The 18480-nt window shown below is 43.5% G+C and overlaps 1 protein-coding gene across 5 annotated transcripts in view; it reads left to right on the top strand.

Annotated features, from left to right (window-relative positions):
• BTBD11 (BTB domain containing 11) overlaps window positions 1–18480 on the top strand; it is a 183302-nt gene that overhangs the window by 149725 nt on the left and 15097 nt on the right. For all 5 annotated transcript variants that reach the window (XM_039380789.1, XM_039380790.1, XM_039380791.1 and 2 more), the window contains 5 exons: window positions 10262–10367; window positions 11148–11250; window positions 12994–13075; window positions 14070–14138; window positions 16968–17081. In XM_039380789.1, the coding sequence (XP_039236723.1) occupies window positions 10262–10367; window positions 11148–11250; window positions 12994–13075; window positions 14070–14138; window positions 16968–17081 (474 nt within the window). The remainder of the gene's footprint in view (window positions 1–10261; window positions 10368–11147; window positions 11251–12993; window positions 13076–14069; window positions 14139–16967; window positions 17082–18480) is intronic.

The raw sequence follows: 18480 nt of genomic DNA, 5'->3' as shown, positions 1-18480 counted from the left end.
AATTGCTTTTCTCTTGGGTGACTGAAGCCAAGGCCAGCAATCATCATTAGAATAAATTATTTACATGGGATTATACCTTTGGTACATATCAGACTAGATCTTCCAGAGTCTATTGTAGGAGACCTGGAAAGAAATAAGACTGCTACCTTCTGCTATGGGTTCACTTAAAACCTAAAATATGGAGGGGCGAAACAACTGAAGTATCACAAAAAGCACTACACGACAAAGAAGAAATCTGTGCTGATCTTTATTCCTGCCTCTGGGCCTGGGGGAACTGCCTGTCTTCATGCATGTTCACAAACACACACTCATACAGTGTTTCATAGTCTCAGAAAAAAATAATTAATCATTCTGGGACACTGTAAGGCTTTACAAATTGTCTGCAAATGTTATGAATTATTGCAGCAGTCTTGTCCAAACGGCCTCTCACAAAGCTCTCCCAGACAGAAATGAGGAAAGACTCTATGCAACCTTTTGGAAGGAATCTAAATAAATTGATTTGTAGGAGAATGAGTCAGTAAAAGTTCTCCCTGGTCACTCCATAGAAGGCAGCTGAGGAAAGCTGAGATTTAAAGGATCTTTTGTTCCCCTTCTCTGGAAGGGCTGAGTGCAGAGATTGTTCTTTATGTATACCCACAGAATGGAAACCTCCTCTAAGAGGTGCAGAAGGGCCATAACTGTGGTTCACATCCCTCTCTTTCGACAGCAAACTGTAAAGCTCTGCATTTTGTAGAGCTGTGGAGAGAGTAGCTTGATTTGCCCACATGGACATCCTTTTCCCTGTGGGCTGGAAACTTTGAGAGAGATTATGACTCTTGCTAAACATCACAGTCTGGCCCAGTACATTTCCTTAATGAGTTTTTCAGGGCAAAAAGTATAAAATAAGCAACTAGGAAGCAGAGAGCCACTTAGCAGTTCTTGGCTGATGTAAAACAAGATGTCCCATTTGCTACATATTGTGATGCTCGGTATATTTTAATTGCGTGGCAACTTGCACCTAATAGAAATGGCATTTTGCGTTCCTATAAATAGTTCCAGATATCCCATAATCTCAGAACAATTTACTAATATTAATGAGTTGAGACATGGAAGATCTTATCCTCCCTTTACCAACAGGGAAACTGAGGTAATTAAACAGGCAGATTTTCAACGCCTCATAGAGTGACAGTTCCAGCCTCAGAAGCTGTGATGACCTGGATAAGGCAGACAGCAATTTATAGTTTTGAGTAATTTGGCCAGAGAAACTCCCCCAAAATTGCATGGAAACATAGGGCAGGTCTCAGGGTAGGAAGCAAGCCTTCTGCCCACACCTTCTACTTTTGCACTGTTGCACAAAATGTTCTTACAGGTTCTCAGGCCATGCAAAAAAGGCCAAATACTGTAGATATAAAAATATTAAAGAAAAAGAAAGCAATACCTACAAGAACACTGTCAGATATGAGGAATCTCTTTTGTCTTATAAATGCCTGTTTCTAGAGGGTACAGATGTGAGGGTTTATGTGGGAGCTCTGCCATGAGCCAGCACTGATGCTGGTGTCCTGTAGGGTGGCAGGGTGGCATTCCATTCCCATCTACATGCCAGGATGCTGACAGTAGAAATAAAAATAAAATTTGCCGAAGTCCTGATGCTGTAACACAGAACGGCAACACAAATTGGCAAATCAGGCAAAACTGGCTGAGTTGAAGTCCCTAGTTTTACTGCCTTTTATCAAGCTGCAAACTAAGTGGGGAAGAATAGTGTATGGGTTGCAGATTGCTGCTGCACTAAAGCCCTGGAGGAAGTCTTCCAAAAGCACAAACAAAGGTTTGATACTCAGTTCCTGGTGGCTTCCAGTGAGATGGAGCTCTTGTCATTTCCTTTAATCCCTTTAAATGTCTTTATTGGCTGCACCGTTGAGAATTGCATGGGGAGTGGAGAAGTGGCAGTATTTCCATGCTGGCAAGGCAGAGCTGTGAGAACAGGCAGAGAATTGCTCTGCAATCTCTCCCTCCGTGGTTCCTGCTGTCATGCAGTGAACTTGGGTCATTACCAAACCAGAGACCAGAAACAGGGTACTCTGGAGAAAGCAGCATCTGTGGAGAAGACATGGAGAGCTCGGTTTAAGGCACTTTCCTAAGACCAAGCAAAACTTAAATCAGGAAAACTCTGACACTAAAAATGTCAATGACACAGTGATAGTTTTGGGACACCAGATGGGAAGGAAACGTGCTGCCATTTAGGGATGGATTGAATCTGTTTGGCAGACAAGGACACAAACATAACCTGCCAGAAGTGGTTTGGAGAGGGCTGTGTGAGGCAGAAGCGAGAGAGACGCTTCTGGGAGCAAGTAGCCTTGAGCTAAACTTTAGTTGCACTGTAGAGCAGAGTCAAATCCCTCAGAGCTAAGATGACACTGGAGGTCTTGTTACAGAAGAAGGATAGGAAGATGCAGCTGAATTCCTGCCTGTTAGTATCTGTGTTGTGCTCTTCATGGTCTGGGAAACCTCCCCCAAACTTCTTAGTGAAAGCTCTCCTTTGCCTCCAGCTGAGGTTGATGATTGCATTGCCTGAGCTTGGCTCTGAACTGGATTGCCCTCCTGCCCCTCGTCAGAGGACCATATTTTCCTGAGGAGTGGAAATGCTTGAGGAGTGCCCCCCTGCCCAATAGAGGCTTTAGAAAGAGCTGTGTGGAGGCTGCACCCAAATCTATGGGCTGGTAGTGCCTGAGGTGAGGCTCACAGGTCAGCTCTTCTGGTTTTGGCGGAATATTCTCTTGAGGATAATGTGCTGAACGTGCAGGGATGTTTCTTTGTCCTCTGTATACGAAAATCCTCGAGCTGTTCAGTTTGATCTTGACATTTCCACAACCTCAAAAGAAAGACTCAAAACCACAACCTTGGAAGTTAAACATATCTTGCCTTTGGAGGAGTTTGGTTTTAGGTTTCCACTTCAGAGCTCTGCCTAAATTTGAATTGTCATTCAAATCACCCAGCTCCATCCATGTAGATGAGCCAGCACCATTGCCAGTTGTATGAGGTTATGAGCCAGTTTCATCCTCTGCTTTTTCTCCCTACAGTAATTTACATCAGATTGTCCTTGGCCTATATTTTGAGAAAATATGGAATTTTTAATTCCAAATAATCTCTCTTACAGCTTTTTCCCTTTCCCCAATAGGGAAGGGGAAGGTAGTTCCAGGTAAGGAGCTATTTGCCATTTCTCTGGATCCTTTGTCAGCATGCATCGCTGAGGTGCATGTATGAGTCCATGTGTGCACTGAGCACATGTGCTGAAGCATTGTCCGAAGCTCCTAAAGGTGCTTCACATCAGAAAAACTTGGCTTAGGACTACGAGTATTCCTGCTAGTGTATTGGCAGATTCAAAATCAACTTCAGAAGTCATAGGAGTGATCCTTCATTGCCATACCTTTGTTGCATTCTGCAGCTTTCTCTTCATCCTTCCTGTCCGTTTCTGTCAGTGCCAAGATCATTTATTTCAAAATTTAGCCCATTAGTGAGGTGTTGATCACACTGTGCAGCCAGGCTTGTTGAAGGGTGCAGGAAACTACTTTGCAAAGATGTTTCCTCAGAATTTAAAATTCCTGCAGAGTTTTCCAACCTCTACAAACGCACCTATAGGCAGATGAAGAAACATGCAGGAGTTCACAGGCTGTTTGAATAACAGCCATCAGGCTGGTGTTGACAGTTACTGAGAACAAATAACAATTCAGAACAATAACCAGTTTTAAAATTCTGAAAGGATTCAGGCATGTGGGTATCTTGAGAAACCTAGCCTATATAGTTTAAAAGCTAAAGTACTCTTTCAGTAGTAACTTAGCCACTTGGAATCCAAAATCTCTTAGAAAATAAAGTTTTGGGGTGTTTTTTTAATGTATCTTTTCAGAAATAGCACCATGTAACCTCTCTCACAGATGCAGTAACTACTGTTTCTGTCTCCAGCAGACAGAAAGAAGCAGGAAAGACTGAAACACCTGCCTGTTGTGTTGCAGGAAGATGTTCAGAAGCTGAAGTTTGAGATGAGCATTCTGTCTTTCTATTGCTGTGGTTTTTCTGGATTCGATTCCTCTAAAACAAATGTTGGAAGAGTCTCCTCAGAGAATGTCAACAGACTGAGCTCATGTGTCTGTTCTACAAAGGCCGGGCATGAGGGTCAGCAAACATCAGTGTTCCCCCGAGGTCTGCATGTGACCTAGAAAGTGGCACTGGAAGATGAAGGAGCTAGAAAATTCCCCTTTTCTTCCGTTGCTTCCTGATGGGCTGAAATGAATGTTTAAGATGGGTTTGAGTGAAGCTGTGTCTTGTTGCATGAAGCCAGACTGCCCTGTTCTGCATCAAGGGCTAAGGGTAGAGAGGAGAGGTGAGCCCCGCACAGCACTGGGGCAGGTACTGTGTCGTAATCATCTCCCAGGGGAAAGCTCTCCCTTGGGAGAGTGCTGCGCATGCTTCTCTTGCCTGGAGATGATCAGGAAAGAGTCCTCTTTGCTGGGCAAAATTTTAATTCCTTGATAAACTGCTTTTCAACAGAAAATTCAGGGTTTATGGTAATGACCAGTTTCATTAGGGAATTTGTTTCCCACATAATATTTTACCTTTTTTTTTAAAATTAACACCTGAAAATGGAATATTTTGGCTGATGACCGAAATACTTCAGCTGAAGAAAAATGTGGACTTTCCACAGAGGAGACAGACACACCAAAACTTGCACTAAAAATAACCCTGAAGACATCCCAGGATGCTAAAGGGCCAGCTTATGGGTTCCATGGAGTGGCTAATGCCCTTCTGTGTGTCAGCTAGTGCCCAGCCAGCACTTGATGATTGATCTTTTGATTGGGACTTCGAGTGATTTTGTAAGGCAGGTTTCACTGTTCTCAAGCAATTGCAGTGATCCGTAACGTTGCCTGTTGTCATTTGTAGTACTTCTGTGTCTAAACAGTTCAGAGTAACCAGGACGCAAGTTATCCACACGTGTACGTCGTGCATTCCCCGCGCGAGATGCGAACGCCAGGTACTGAGTGGCATGTTGATAACAGACTTAACCCCGTCTTGGGATTTCATAACACAGATTCACCTTCATACTAACTCAGGCGTGATTTTTTTCTCCTACCCTCTTCTACCTTCTAAAATGTTTCCCTGCCAGAGGCAGGAGCCGTTTCTTCATTTACAGTAAAAAACCGCTGTGGATGCAACACCTGCCCTTTTCTGGGGCTCTCAGCCAGGGATTAGACTGTGCCCGGGAATCTGAGCTTTTTACATACAATGTACAGCTATGATATAAAGAACCTTTTGAAAGGGAGGCTTGGCAGCTTTCCCAGAATCTAACGGAAGGGTCCATTTGTGCCTTACCTGTGATTAATTCTTTTCCGTTTGTGTTTGCAGTGGAAGGGCTTGAGCCCAGCACTAACAAAACCCATTTTGTTACGCAGTTCGCCGCCACTAACTGTTCCTCCAACCTCTGGGGCTTCCCTACCTTTCCGACTGTTGACTAATGTTAATTATGTGTATGCTGCTTAACCATCTAGGAGTGACCCTCTAAAGTGGCATTTAATCAGTTTTGAGGCAGTTGGCAAAAGTGAATTATGCAAGAGGACACCTAGGCGAGGATGGAATAGGTTCTGAGACAGAAAAAGAAGGGCTCAGAGTTTGAGTATTCAGGGCTGGGGGTCCGTGAAAAGCCCTCTCTGTTGCTTCACCCTTAATCACCTCTTTCTGGGAAAGGGGATCATAAATAGGGGACTAATTCGAGGGTATCTCAGCCTGTCATGGATGAGTCTTCAATGGGCTCAGGGTATCCTGAGACTCTGCCACTGCTGGAACAGCTGCTGGGGAACGCATGTGAGATGGGTGACTAGAAATAGCACTTCTGCCACTCTGCATTTAGCAGAGAACTGCATCCCCCCAGCATCCTCAGGACCAGGGAGAGAAAAGATACCTTTGCTAGTGGCCCTGTCCCTGAGCAGTGTTATTTCTCAGCCTGCTGGGAAGATGTGTATTAACGGGCAGATGCTGGGCCCAGAAGAACAAGTGTGCTACTTTTCTGCCTTAATGTGGTGAGCTTTTGGTTTTGGGGCTTTGTGGTAGTCGAATTTGAGGGCCTGGGAGACGTAGGTTAAAATGGCATTAATGGAGCTGAGCTGGTGAGGAGGAGGAAGGAAAAGGAAGGAAAAGGAAAGGAAAACCCAAAGTACTGCTTGGGATATAAGAGGTAAAGAAAAGCAGCCTAACTTGTTACCACTGTAGAGGACAGCCACGTGGAGGTGGTAGGGGGTCCATCAGCCGGTAAGGAGAACTAAGCACTGGGATTTGAGCAGTCTCTGACACGTGTTTTACCCTGGAGAGTTTGGAGCGTAGACACGTATCTTGCACAAATACTGGAGAAAACTGGCTGTGTGTTTCCCAGCTGTGCTCAATACCTTGTAGGACCTCATCCCAGAATGGCTAGGCTGGATTGAACTGGGTAAACTGGAATGGAGCTAGCTCTCCCAGGGTGTGTGCTGAAGTCTAGAGGAGACTTTCCTGAATCCTGCCATAGACCTTCATCAGATGGACATTCGGGAAAAAATATCCCTGAACTCCCCACCCAGGTCTTCACCTCTTTTCAGATCAATCGACTAGTCATCTCTGGTCCAACAACTTGAAAACCTTAAGCTTTGCTTCAAAAGAATTTATGAATTCCCCTCACAGTTCAAGTGCATTCACCAGGAGTGGGGAATTCCTTTAGATCTGTGCTGAAGAATGCTTTTAAGTCAGGAGACTGCTTGTATCTACAAAGCAAAGTTGCTTGCTCACCAACGAGCTCTCTGCTGGAAGCACCATCTCCCTCAGAAGACTCACTGTTGTTCCCTGTTCCCTCTTGCCTATCTGTAAACTACCCCACGGCTAGGTAAATATTTTTATTATATCCTATGCCAAGCTTTCTTCCCCCTCCCACAGAAGAAGATGCACATGGGCTCCCTTTGACTGCGATGAACGCCCATGTCTAAGAGGAAGCTGGCCTCGCTCCAGGTGTCAGCCTCACACATCCTGGCACAATGTTTTCCAACATAAAATTGTAGCAAGAAAACAAACTCTGGTTTGCTCCTTCAGTGTTAATATCGCCGCCCACAACTGCTGCAAGGAGCTCGTACAGCTGGGCTTTCGCAGTTAGGTTGATGGGATGATAGGATAAACAGGGAAGAATTATCTGTCTTGGTGCTTGAATGGGAGCTTCTGAGCATGTCAGTGTGGACACTGTGCGAAGGGGAAGGTTGAATCGGCTGGACACATCCTCCTCTCTTCCAGAGCAGTGCTGGTGTCCCAGGTCATGGACTTTGGCAGTTGTTCCCAGTTACTTCACAGCCAGCCTAGTTCAGCCTGCTCCAAGAACAGGATTGAGCTTCCAAAAGCCAATTTTTTCCCCAGATATCCAGTTGCAGACAAAGTATCCCTTTCCTCTCTCCTGTTTCTGCCTGGTTTATTGGTAAAAGCCAGCAGAGGCTCTGTGGGAGCAGAACCAGGGCCACAGCCCTGTGAGCTTGGCTGCATGCTGGGGGGTGTGGGGAGCAACAGTGTAATAGTTTACCACTCCCTTCCCTTGCTGCTGCTTTTTAGTAGTGACTCTAAATGGACACATGCTTCAGCTTTCTTGCTGAGCACATTTTTTGGCCTTTGGGTGGTATGAGATGTATTTACTGTTATGGACAGAAGCCAAAGGTCTTAAACTTCCTCTCTGCCAAATGAGATCAGTGTTCTGCATTGGAGGTCTGAAGCCACTGTCTGTCTGATGGCCCTGCGTTCTTTGATGTGTCGATCCTAAGGTCTCTTTTTATCTTTGTCCCATCTCTGTTCCACGTCTTGGGGTTTTTAAGCATCTCTCATGTGAACATATCACATCTTGAGCTAATTAGAGCTTAGTTTATACCACTTTTTTCACAGGCTTGTGGGCAAGGTGGCTTTTTAATGGGCTTGTATCTGCACACCACAGGGTTAGTGCCCCATTGGTGACCCAGGGATCTGGCAGCATCTCACCTGTGTAGGCAGGCTCCCATGGGATTGTCTGCATGCGTGACTGGTTCGTCACGTTGGTTAGAGTTCCGAGCAGGGATCCTCTTCTCCCACTTGCCTGACTGGATTTGGCCTGTTCTTCCCTGATCTCGATGCACCTGGATGTCCTGGTGTGCAGTGCTGTTGTTCGGACTGGTGAGTTAGGCCTCCAGCTCCTAATGAGGCACTGAGAAGTCAATACCCGGATATTCCAGCAGCGCAATTCCCACAGGCACCCTGGAAGGAGGAGATGCATTGTCTTTATTGATGTATGTGTGTGTTTTGAAAAAGCTATTGCCTAGGCACAGCTGTGGCTGGGACTGATGAGTTCACGGAACCCACTAAAACCTCAGTGACATAGACAGGACCAGTGCCCCCTGGCAGATTCGAGGAGGAGTTTCCAGGAGCTCTCCTCTTCAGTGCAGTTACTCTGCTTTTATTCACTGCAGGTGAAAGGTGACCATTACTCTTCCAGTTCTCCTCTCTGGAAGCTTCAGTCTGCTCTAACCATGGAATTGTCCCCATCTTTGTATGTACTGACTTCTTAGCATCTGCCAGATCCAACCAGGAGCTGCCCTGCTGGTAATCAGTGTCCCCCGGGACACACTCCTCCCTGGCTGACTCAGTCAGCTGTGGTGCTTCGGCACAGCCCTTCCGAGCAGAGAAGAAATTGCTCTTTCTGCCCTGTCTGTCTAAAGCTTTCCCTCCCAGCCCTCCCTGCAGCTGAGTCACTTCCTTCTTTAAATCTGGCCTTAAATCTTCCTTTTCTCTTCACCCTGTGATTCACTCCCTTTGTGAAGTGCTTTGCAGAGCTCCAGCGGGAAGATGCTGAACAGTGAGATGCTCCTGGAGTGAGACATCCTGTGTGTCTCAGAGCCACAGCAGTGAGCCTCTCTCTGAGGGCTGGTCCCTGTGCCGTGCTAAATGGTGACTCTTAGTGTCAGTATTTCTCTTAGATTAGCATTTCTTTCAATGCTACATCTGACGTAGTAATAGGAGCCAACTCCTGCCTGCGGGTGAGTGCGTGTAATTTCCTTTGACATCAGCATGTGCCTGTGAGGGAACAGCTCTACCCTTTCCCACCCTATTTGATTAGATTCGGTAAAGGAGTCATTACAGTGTCTCTGCCACTCCTCCTTGTCCCTCGTGGGATTTAAGGAGCACCGATGAAATGTGCTTAGAGCAAGGAAAGCTTCAATTTCTGTTCCTAAAGCTTGGAAATATTTTTAGTATAACATCTGTACTCCTCAAATTTTTATATTATGATTTTTTTTTTGTCCCTCACCTGCTTATTTCCTTGGCCTTTGATCCTCTCATATCTAAGTATCTCACCTTTTCGCAGTTTCACGGTGTGGAATGGAATCACCAACCAACAGGGTAGTTAAAAGATGTCATCATGAATTAACAGTGTGGCACCGCTGAACTTGTCTAGACTTGCTCTGATTACCAGCAAAGTGTGGGATAAAATTTGCCAAAGCTTTAAATCCTGCTTTCATCTGGAACTTAAGCGTTAAATCAATTTCACTACCCTTGTGTCTTAGTCGTATAGATACTCAAGGTGCTTACGAAAGCCTCCTGTGGGTGCCTTGCTCTCAGAGTTTAGGCAGAAATGGGTAAGGCCAGGGAGCAGACCCAGTTTGGTGAAGGTCTGGTGGCTTCCTCAGGACAGTGGTACCCATGCCGGTGCCAGTGGTGTAAGAGCATGTTAATGAAACATTTGGGATTGAATGAATGGCAGTCTGTGATGCTTCAGTCACTCTGTAAGGGAAGGGTCTGTTTGTGAGACTGTTGCACTTAGAGATGTGTCCAGGCTGTGCAGCTGTATCTGTCTGTAGCTCTGGTTTTCTGAAACGTGACCAGTGACCATTTTCTAAAGAGCGACAAAAAAGTCATTTTCCAGCACAGTAAGTATGCAAATAAAATGAAATCACTATTGTAAAGGAACTTTGTTTTTGCAGAGGGGATGGAGCTGTGGAGTTTGCTAGAAAAACAAGATTTCTCATCCAAGGAAGAAAGTCTTTCTTTTAAATGATTCCTACAGGAAACATAGCGATCAAGTAAATGAGATCTGCAGTTTCTAACAAATGCTGATAATCCCAAGCTCTGATGTTTAATAAAGGTTCAGCAATCAATTTTTCACCTTCAAAACAGGCAGCTCTTGAGAACAACTTAACATGTCCTTTGCATACTGATTTCATGTTGCATAGTAAGCTTACATGGCATGTGTTTGTTTTCTTTTGCTTAGAATGAAGTGATCAGCCAGCAGCTCTCTGTTATTTTCACTCATTGCTATGGACCCTACCCAATTCCAAAGCTGGTTGAAATTAAGCGCAAGCAGACCTCCCGCCTAGGTAAGTGTGACTTGAAGATACTGGCTGCTTCTCCAAGGAGAGCTGTGGGAAGTCTGTGTTACTGGCCAGGTGCTTGAGGGGGCCACAAGTCAGAGAAAAAACCGAATTTGAAAGGCAGAACTAGAAAAAGGAAGGGCCCCAAACTTAGCCTGACCTGAAACTCCCGCTGAAATCAGGAGAGTCATCAGGTGTGTTGAAGTGGGACTGTAAATCTGCAAGGATTTGTCTGTGTTGCTAATTAGGCTGGGATCCAAGCCTTGGGCCTGGAGCCAAGCATCTGTCCAGATCGCAGGCTGCTGTGTCTGGCTGCAGGTGATGCTGCAGCAGCACAGCCCTCCCAGCCAGGCCGACAGAGCCCAGGGTGGCTAATGGGACTGAGAGAAGACCCAAGCAATTTTCCAGGACCCTCTTCCCCTTGACACAAAGACTTCTTGCACACGGAGAGGGGCGTAATAGGATATCAATGAGCACAGGGCCCTCCAGCATCTGTTCAGCTGCAGTTTGCATTGGGTAGCAGAGCTGGAAGGCTGTGCCAGCTTCACACAGCATGGAGGGCTGGCTATCATCTCAGCAAAGGTCACCACAGACTTCAAAGCTTTGAATTCCCTTTGTTTGAACTCCATGTGGTTGTCTGAGGGGCTTCTGTCTCAGGCTGTCCAAAATAGCTTTATGGGCTTTACTCATTAAAAACAATATCCTTCTATTCTATTGTCTTCTTCTTTCAAAACAGAAAAATATTCAGTTACTGGCTTTTTTGTTTCCTGCTCTTTGTGATTCTAGATCCCCATTTTCTTAACAATAAAGAGATGTCAGATGTTACATTTCTGGTGGAAGGAAGACCGTTTTATGCACATCGAGTGTTGCTATTTACTGCATCACCAAGGTAAAATATATCTATATTTTCCTTTTTTTAAACAAAAATAGAAAGTGATTTTGTGGTTTTTCTGGGGTTTTTTTGTTTGTTTTGCTGCTGTTACAATTCTTTGAAGGCTAGTGGCCCAATCTTCAAGTTTTTCCTAAGCAATGTTTCTCCACAGCTTTTTTCTGGTTGATCTGCCAGATATTTAACAAGTGCTCCTCTTACTAGATTTCCACCCAGTAAGCGATCCATGCTTCTGGCCATGCATCTGACTTCATTCCACTGAGGCACATTTGCATGGAGCTCGTTGCTGCATCCAGCTCTCGATTGTACAGGAGTCTTAATATTTTGATTCTTAATAATAATTTATCCTATGAGTGGCTAAATCCTGCCTTGCATCAGTTTAGGCAGTCCTCAGGAAAAACAAGTTACTATCACACAGCTCATTGGCAGCATTTGACAGTATCCAAAGGCAGTACTTACAGTCTGTTGCCTGTGCTCAGAAGCCTGAATACGGGTTACCCAGTTAAACCCAACCTTAAAGTGGCTCACAGACTTTATATGTATGCAGCTGTATAATTAAAGGTGTGCTTTTAAAGAAATTTAGCTGGCCCTCTGTAAAAGCTTATTTCAAGATATGGCAAGGGCAAACCACTGAGTTTGGATAATTTGAGCAATGTGGGAATTGATGCTAGTCGTGCTGCCAACCCACAGCACAGAGTAAAGAGATTTGCATAAAGCAACTGCAGTATCTCACCCTGCCTTCAATTAAGAAATTGATATTTTGGTTTAGAGCTTCTTGGTAGATGTACAAGTGTGTTCCAAACTCCAGCTTTAAGCCGACTAGATTGTGTTCATAATAAAGTTTGACACTAGTGAAAGCAAGTAAATTGTTATCCATATTTTAATTAACAAAATGCAGTCATTATATGGAAAAGGTTACCATCCAGCAAATGCTGGTCTTGATAGATGAGCTGAGCTTTGAACTACCGCTGGAAGGTCAGATGAATTATCAAAGAGAGGAAGTAGAAGGGCAGATGTTTCTGGCAGCACATTTCCCATTTTCACCACTTGATCAATGAGAATATCTGGTTTTGAGAAGTAGATTGTTACATATGTGTACATCTCACATAAATCTGCAATTATTAACTTAAAATACATTTTTTTTTCCGGAAACTTGTGTCTGAATTTCTGGGTTTTATAATTAGGGAACAGCAACCTATCTAGTTTTCTATCTTGCCTCTTCTTACACAATTGTATTGAGCTTGCATAGAAGCATTAAAAGTCTTAGTTTAGTTGTTTTAACAGTTTGTTCCAAAATACTTTTTAAAGCAGCATAATGGACATAGTCCAGAATTTAGCCTTCAAAAAAAGAAACTGTGCAGGTTTTAAATGTTGCAAGTCTTCTAAAAGGTCATGTTGCCTCCAAGAAAAAAAAAATTTGGTTTTGTGGTATGCATCTTTACAGACTCTGAATTTCCAATGTACATTTTATTCTACTGCTACATTAGATGTATTTTTCAAAAATTTCAAATTAAAATCTCCTAGAGAAAGGCTTCTTCCTTTTCTTTCTTTCCTAAAGAAAACTTTATGTCAGTGTCTAAATCTTGATGCTTTTTGGTGACAAAGCCATTCATTTCAGTGTACTGTTTTTGCAAGAGTTGGTGCCATCCTTCCTCTACACCTCTACACTTTTGTACTGTTTTTGCCATACTTTTTCACAGAGGAAATTGGGCTGGCTATTCAATTTTGCTCCTTTTTATTTAGGTTTAAAGCATTGCTGTCTAGCAAGCCCTCATCTGATAGTACTTGTATTGAGATCAACTATGTGAAGTACCCCATCTTTCAGGTAAAGTCAGTTCTCACATTAAATTTGAATGGAACTTGTAAGAGGAACATCGTACGTGCCCTGTGCAAATTAGTACATATGTATTTGATAAACACATAGCTCAGAGTAGTGGTTTCATGAGCACAGGCTTCATTTCCCTTCGCACACTAAGCTGCAGAGTGCTATTGATTGCAAACGTCGTTCCTGAGTGGATACAATAACATGCATTTCACTTACATGGGCTATGCAGACAAAGCACCTGATGCTTTTTTCTGTAGTTGGCTCTTTCTGTACTTAATGGACAGGCTTGGAAGAGACACAGTTCATTCCCGTCCTTTGCAGTATTCTCCAATCAATTTTTTTGCCATGAAAACAGAGAAAACGCTTGCTTTACATACCTGTAGTGTATACATACATGTATATGCTTCCCTTTAGTTGACTCAGAGCTCAGACAGTTCCATGAATCGACTGTTATCACTGCAAATAATTCCCAGCTGCCTACAATAACTTTGGGCTTGCTGGAAGCATCCTGCAGAGGGATCTTAGCTGGCTTGTATTACAGTGCAAAGCCTCCCCCTCTCTTTCTCATCATCCATGCATGCCCACACACAGCTGGGTGAAGGTGGGGGTGCCATTGCCTGGGAAGGAATAAAGGAGTAACTATTGTATATGCTATATTTGCCTGAATCAGTGATGTACTTAACCTACGGGGAAATACACTGAAAACTCAGAATGAATTTATCAGTTTCCTGAAAATTGTTTGGAGCTCACCAGAAAGTCCAGACAATTTGAGGATCAGGGCTGAGACATTACACTACCTGTGAAAAGGAGACATTGAATTTTGCAGAGAGATTAACCAAGTATATCTTGAAATCAGGAGGTTTGAGCCAGTTTTATCTATAATTTTTTGGTGGTGTTGGGAGAGCCTCGGGTATTACCTGCAGCCTTTACATCACCTCCTGTTCCCTGATGTCTTGCATTGCTTTTTATAAACACTCCCTTTGTTTTATTACAGCTGGTTATGCAGTATCTTTATTATGGAGGTGCAGAGTCACTCCTGATTAAAAATAATGAAATTATGGAGGTAAGAGACATTTATCTTAATTGCAGTGTGAGCAATGCTAAGTGATCTGTGTACCATTCACCCAAGGCCACATGAGCATTCCTGTAAGAGCCAGAAGTGCCTCACTTGGAGTGCCCAGGCTGTCTGCAGTCCTGTGGGAGACACTCGGTCTCTTTCTTTGCTGGTCACCCATTATGATAACTTTTGCCAGTATGAAGTTGACTGTCAGAGAAAAAAGAGTAGAAAAATTATCATCATCAAGCGAGAAAGTATCTGAAAGAAAAATAGCTGGTTAGTGGCAAAGCTGGTGTTACCAAAATCTGGAAGCAACTCCCAGCAGCATAGTGTTCGATCCTCTCTTTCTCTCAGCCTGATAGATGAGGTTCTCTGCTCCAGCAGGGCCAGTCAGATTCCCTCCGCCACACTCTTTACTTTTGGTTAATTAGCTCGGGCTTACATGTTCAGATCTATCTCAGCAACATTAAAAATAATCCAGTTTGGTTCCTCACATGGGAGAGTTCTTGGGCATGTACCTGGCTTTAACTGTGAGAGAAATCTGACCAGAGTCATGGTTCAGTTGAATTTCAATCATGTGACGATTTCCTGAATAAAACCATAATCTATGTACTCTCTGCCACCAAGAGAGTCATAGTATATCTCAAGTTGGAAGGGACCCCTAAGGATCACCAAGTCCAACTCCATGCTCCTTGCAGGACTATATAAAACTAAACCATATCACTCAGTGTCATCCAGATGCGCCTTGAACTCTAGCTTGGTGCCATGACCACTTCTCTGAGAAGCCTGTTCAGTGGCTGACCACCTTCATAGTGGAGAACCTTCTCCTAATGTCTAATCTGTACTTCCCCTGACACAACTTCATTTCATTTCCTCGTGTCCTATTGCTATGACACTACTCCCTATGGCACTACTGTCTGGCAGCCACAGGATGGAACTGGTCAGGACTGAAATTATCCCTCTCCAGTGCAGGCAGTGGATTTTTAACTAAGCATACCCACACTGACTTTCTGAGCCATATAGGAAAAGTTCACTAATTCTCTATTTCACTCATAGTTTTGAAAGAACTCCTGAATTTCTAACCTTTTCTGAAATATGGAGTTTTACACTAGGCAGTGCAGCGGCTTTATAGAGACGTGTCTGTTATCACCTAGGCTGTTAGAAAGCCTGTGCTGCAGTTCAGCTGGCAGCTTGCTCTACTTTTGTGACATTTCAGAATTTCTGTGACTTGAGAATGTATGACTGATTGATTGATCTGTTGATAACAGATCTGGTCACGGTTCCTCACAGTTTAAAGTAATTACAAACCAGCACATGACTGCTTGAGCCACAGAGGCAGCTGGAATAGGATTTGGCTTTATCTTTCAAAACTGCATTTAGCAACTTGCCTTATTACAAATATGATAACAAGAAGCACCAGAAATACTCCACAGAAATCTTTGCTGCAATTCATAATTGAGGCCAGCTGGCTGCTATCACATCAGCACTGCAGATTTCCAGCACTCGGATTTATTTATGGTATTAAAGTAGAGCTTGAGCAGACTGCATAGGAGAAGTCAGAATAATGTCATGGAAGTTTCAGGGTTTTGTTAGTTCCCTAGTGCTTCTGACTAGAAGCATGAGAGTCCCTTTGGGATTCACAAGATAGCTTTTTGTCATGCAGTCCTACATAATAAGGACTGTATAAAGGCCTGAATACATGAATAAGTGCTATTTAAACACCTAAACAGCTTGGCCTAAGGTATGGCTGGGTGTCAAGCAATGGAGAACCCCAGCCTGCTTCCTAAGGCAGAGCAGAGAGCCAGAGCCAATGACCCACCATGGAAAGACATAAAATGAAGTGCCTTTTCCCCACTGTAAAAGGACAGAGTGGGGGCAATAGAGGAAATCTTAGCACTACTGAAATCAGTTGGAGAATTCAAAATTTAAGCCATTTTCACCCTATTGGTGTACAGAGATCCCAGAACAGTGCCAGTCCAGGTAATATAACCATAGGGGGGATGCAGGGCCAAAGAGGGAGGTCAGCTGAAGTGCTGGTGTCAGCAGAGCCATGATAGAGCAGCGGTACAGGCACATGACACTAATGTGAATGTTAACTAGGCAGTGCCCCACACCGAGCTGGTTCCCACCTTTGCATAGTATCCCTCTGTGCACTCACTTCAGACAGTAGTGCCAGATAGTGTTTCAGCTTCTGTGGCCTAGACATTACCTTACAGCTGCTCACAAGCTAGAACAAGGAGCATATGGAAATCTGATTCCATTTCCTTGAACCTGCTGAGGTGACAGATTTGAGCTTTATTGCCTCTCTAGACTGTTAAGACTGCCCAGGATGGTCATCATCATCTGGTTTGAATTCCTCTATACTCTTGGTCCTGACCCTTCTGCTGACATCCCCACATCCAGCCCAGGTGCTCTGTTTCAGACAGATCTTTGGGAACGGTTGAACCGTAACCTTGTTTTTTGGGAATGCAATTGCAGGTCCCTTCTTGCAGAGTCATGTTTGCAAAGTGAGAAAATATTCTTGAAGCTGCTGTTTCCTTTTTCTCTCTCATACATCCCCCACTCCTCACCCCATTCCAAAGTCAGCATGTATATCTGAGCAGCCCGTGGTGGTCTCTCCGTGTACAGCTTCCCAAAGTGTGATCTAGAGGGGACCTGCAGAGGGTGGAAGCAACTAAGCAATCTTCTCATTCTGACTTTTTGTCAGTACTTTCATGCTAACTGAAGCAGGGACAGAGAAAAAAAATATAATGACACAGTAAAGAATCAAGCTCTGATTCTGTATCGCTCAGCAGTTTTTGACTATTTTTTCCGTGCCTTTTGTTTTTTTTTTAGCTTCTCTCTGCTGCTAAATTTTTCCAGCTTGAAGCTTTACAACGACACTGTGAGATCATTTGTGCTAAAAGCATTAATACAGAAAACTGCGTGGATATTTATAATCATGCCAAGGTAAAAATAACTGCATGCACTTGCATGTTATGTGTTTGTCGTCATAGTCGTAGGTCAGTTTTATGACAAGTAGTGACACACACATATATATATATATATCATATGCTTAGTATGTTTGTTATGTGTTTAAGATTTGTCATTCATTTACTGGGATTGACTAGCTAATAGGTACATAGCATAGTGACAGTCTTAAATCATGTAGTATAACTGCAAGGTGGCACCTTCTCACCCCCTTCCCCGAGCAGTTCAAACTCAGTTTGAGTGTATCACTGTGTGCAAGACCTATCCCTTATTCATGGCAACCCAAACTGCTGAGCTGATTCAACAGGAATCACTTAAGTGAAGAAGACACCTCTGCTTTCACCTTTCAAGCTGCATTTTCCCATTAAAATTACCTGTTTCCTCCTGCCTGGAGCCCACTGGGGGGATACACTCAATGCTGGTGACAGCTTGTCAATATATGAAAATGCCATGTTGTGGAAGTTCAGTGGCTCAGAGCCCTGCAAGGATGGTAATAAGAATTTTATGTCTTGGAGCGCTTCTTATTGGAATCAAATTATATACTTAGCTTGTGAGGTGGCCTAAGTCATTAGACAAAAAAGCATGGCATTTTTTGACCCAGAAAACCTATTTTCACACATTGATAGAGGTTGTTGCCACATTGATTAGTTTCAGTTTTTCTCCTCCTCAGGTGTAGTAGTTAGACTTTCACTTGGAAGATGGAAATGATACACAAATAAGTGCAATGAAATATTTTTTTCTGTAACTTACATGGTCTATACAAAAGATAAACTGATGCATTGTGACATGGAGGTTTGATTGAACAGAGTAATCCTGCTCCAAACCCCTGCAGATCTGACCTCCATTCCCATCCTCAGGTATTTCCTACAGAGAATAGTAATGTTAGGTCTTGATGTACAGATAACATGCAATAATTGTTTAAAATAGCACAAAGTTCCACCTATAAAAATAAGTAATGAGGTATATCTGCATGTCCATTTATTGTAATGGGAAAAAAATTACAGTGCAGGAATCTTTTGAAAAATATTTGACTTATCTTCTAGCTCATGTGGGAATTTCTCAATTTGTATTACTGTTAGAAAAATTAATAATTTTGGTTTAAAATCACATGTTTTCTTTGAATTGTGAAATGTGGCTGTTATTTACATCTGATTGAAGAAAATTCTTACATGGAGGTTTAGACCTCTTTGAGGGACTGGTACACTGCTGGTGCTGGGACTGAACAGACCCAGTGGCTAAATTCAACTCCTGGTTTGCCTATAAGAGCCCCAGCCTGCAATTTTTTTTGTGCCTGCATCTTTCAGTGGAGGCTGTGGAAATGGTGTACTTGAGAGGTTTTTACAGCCAGAGTCATGTTTGCACTGATGTGGGTGGGACA

Source organism: Pipra filicauda, unplaced genomic scaffold (assembly GCF_003945595.2).
Source record: "Pipra filicauda isolate LSUMZ 115617 unplaced genomic scaffold, ASM394559v2 scaffold201_size1378038_pilon, whole genome shotgun sequence".
Classification (NCBI taxonomy): Eukaryota; Metazoa; Chordata; class Aves; order Passeriformes; family Pipridae; genus Pipra; species Pipra filicauda.
Note: the sequence above shows the minus strand (reverse complement) of the source record. Positions and strands in the feature narration are given on the sequence as shown.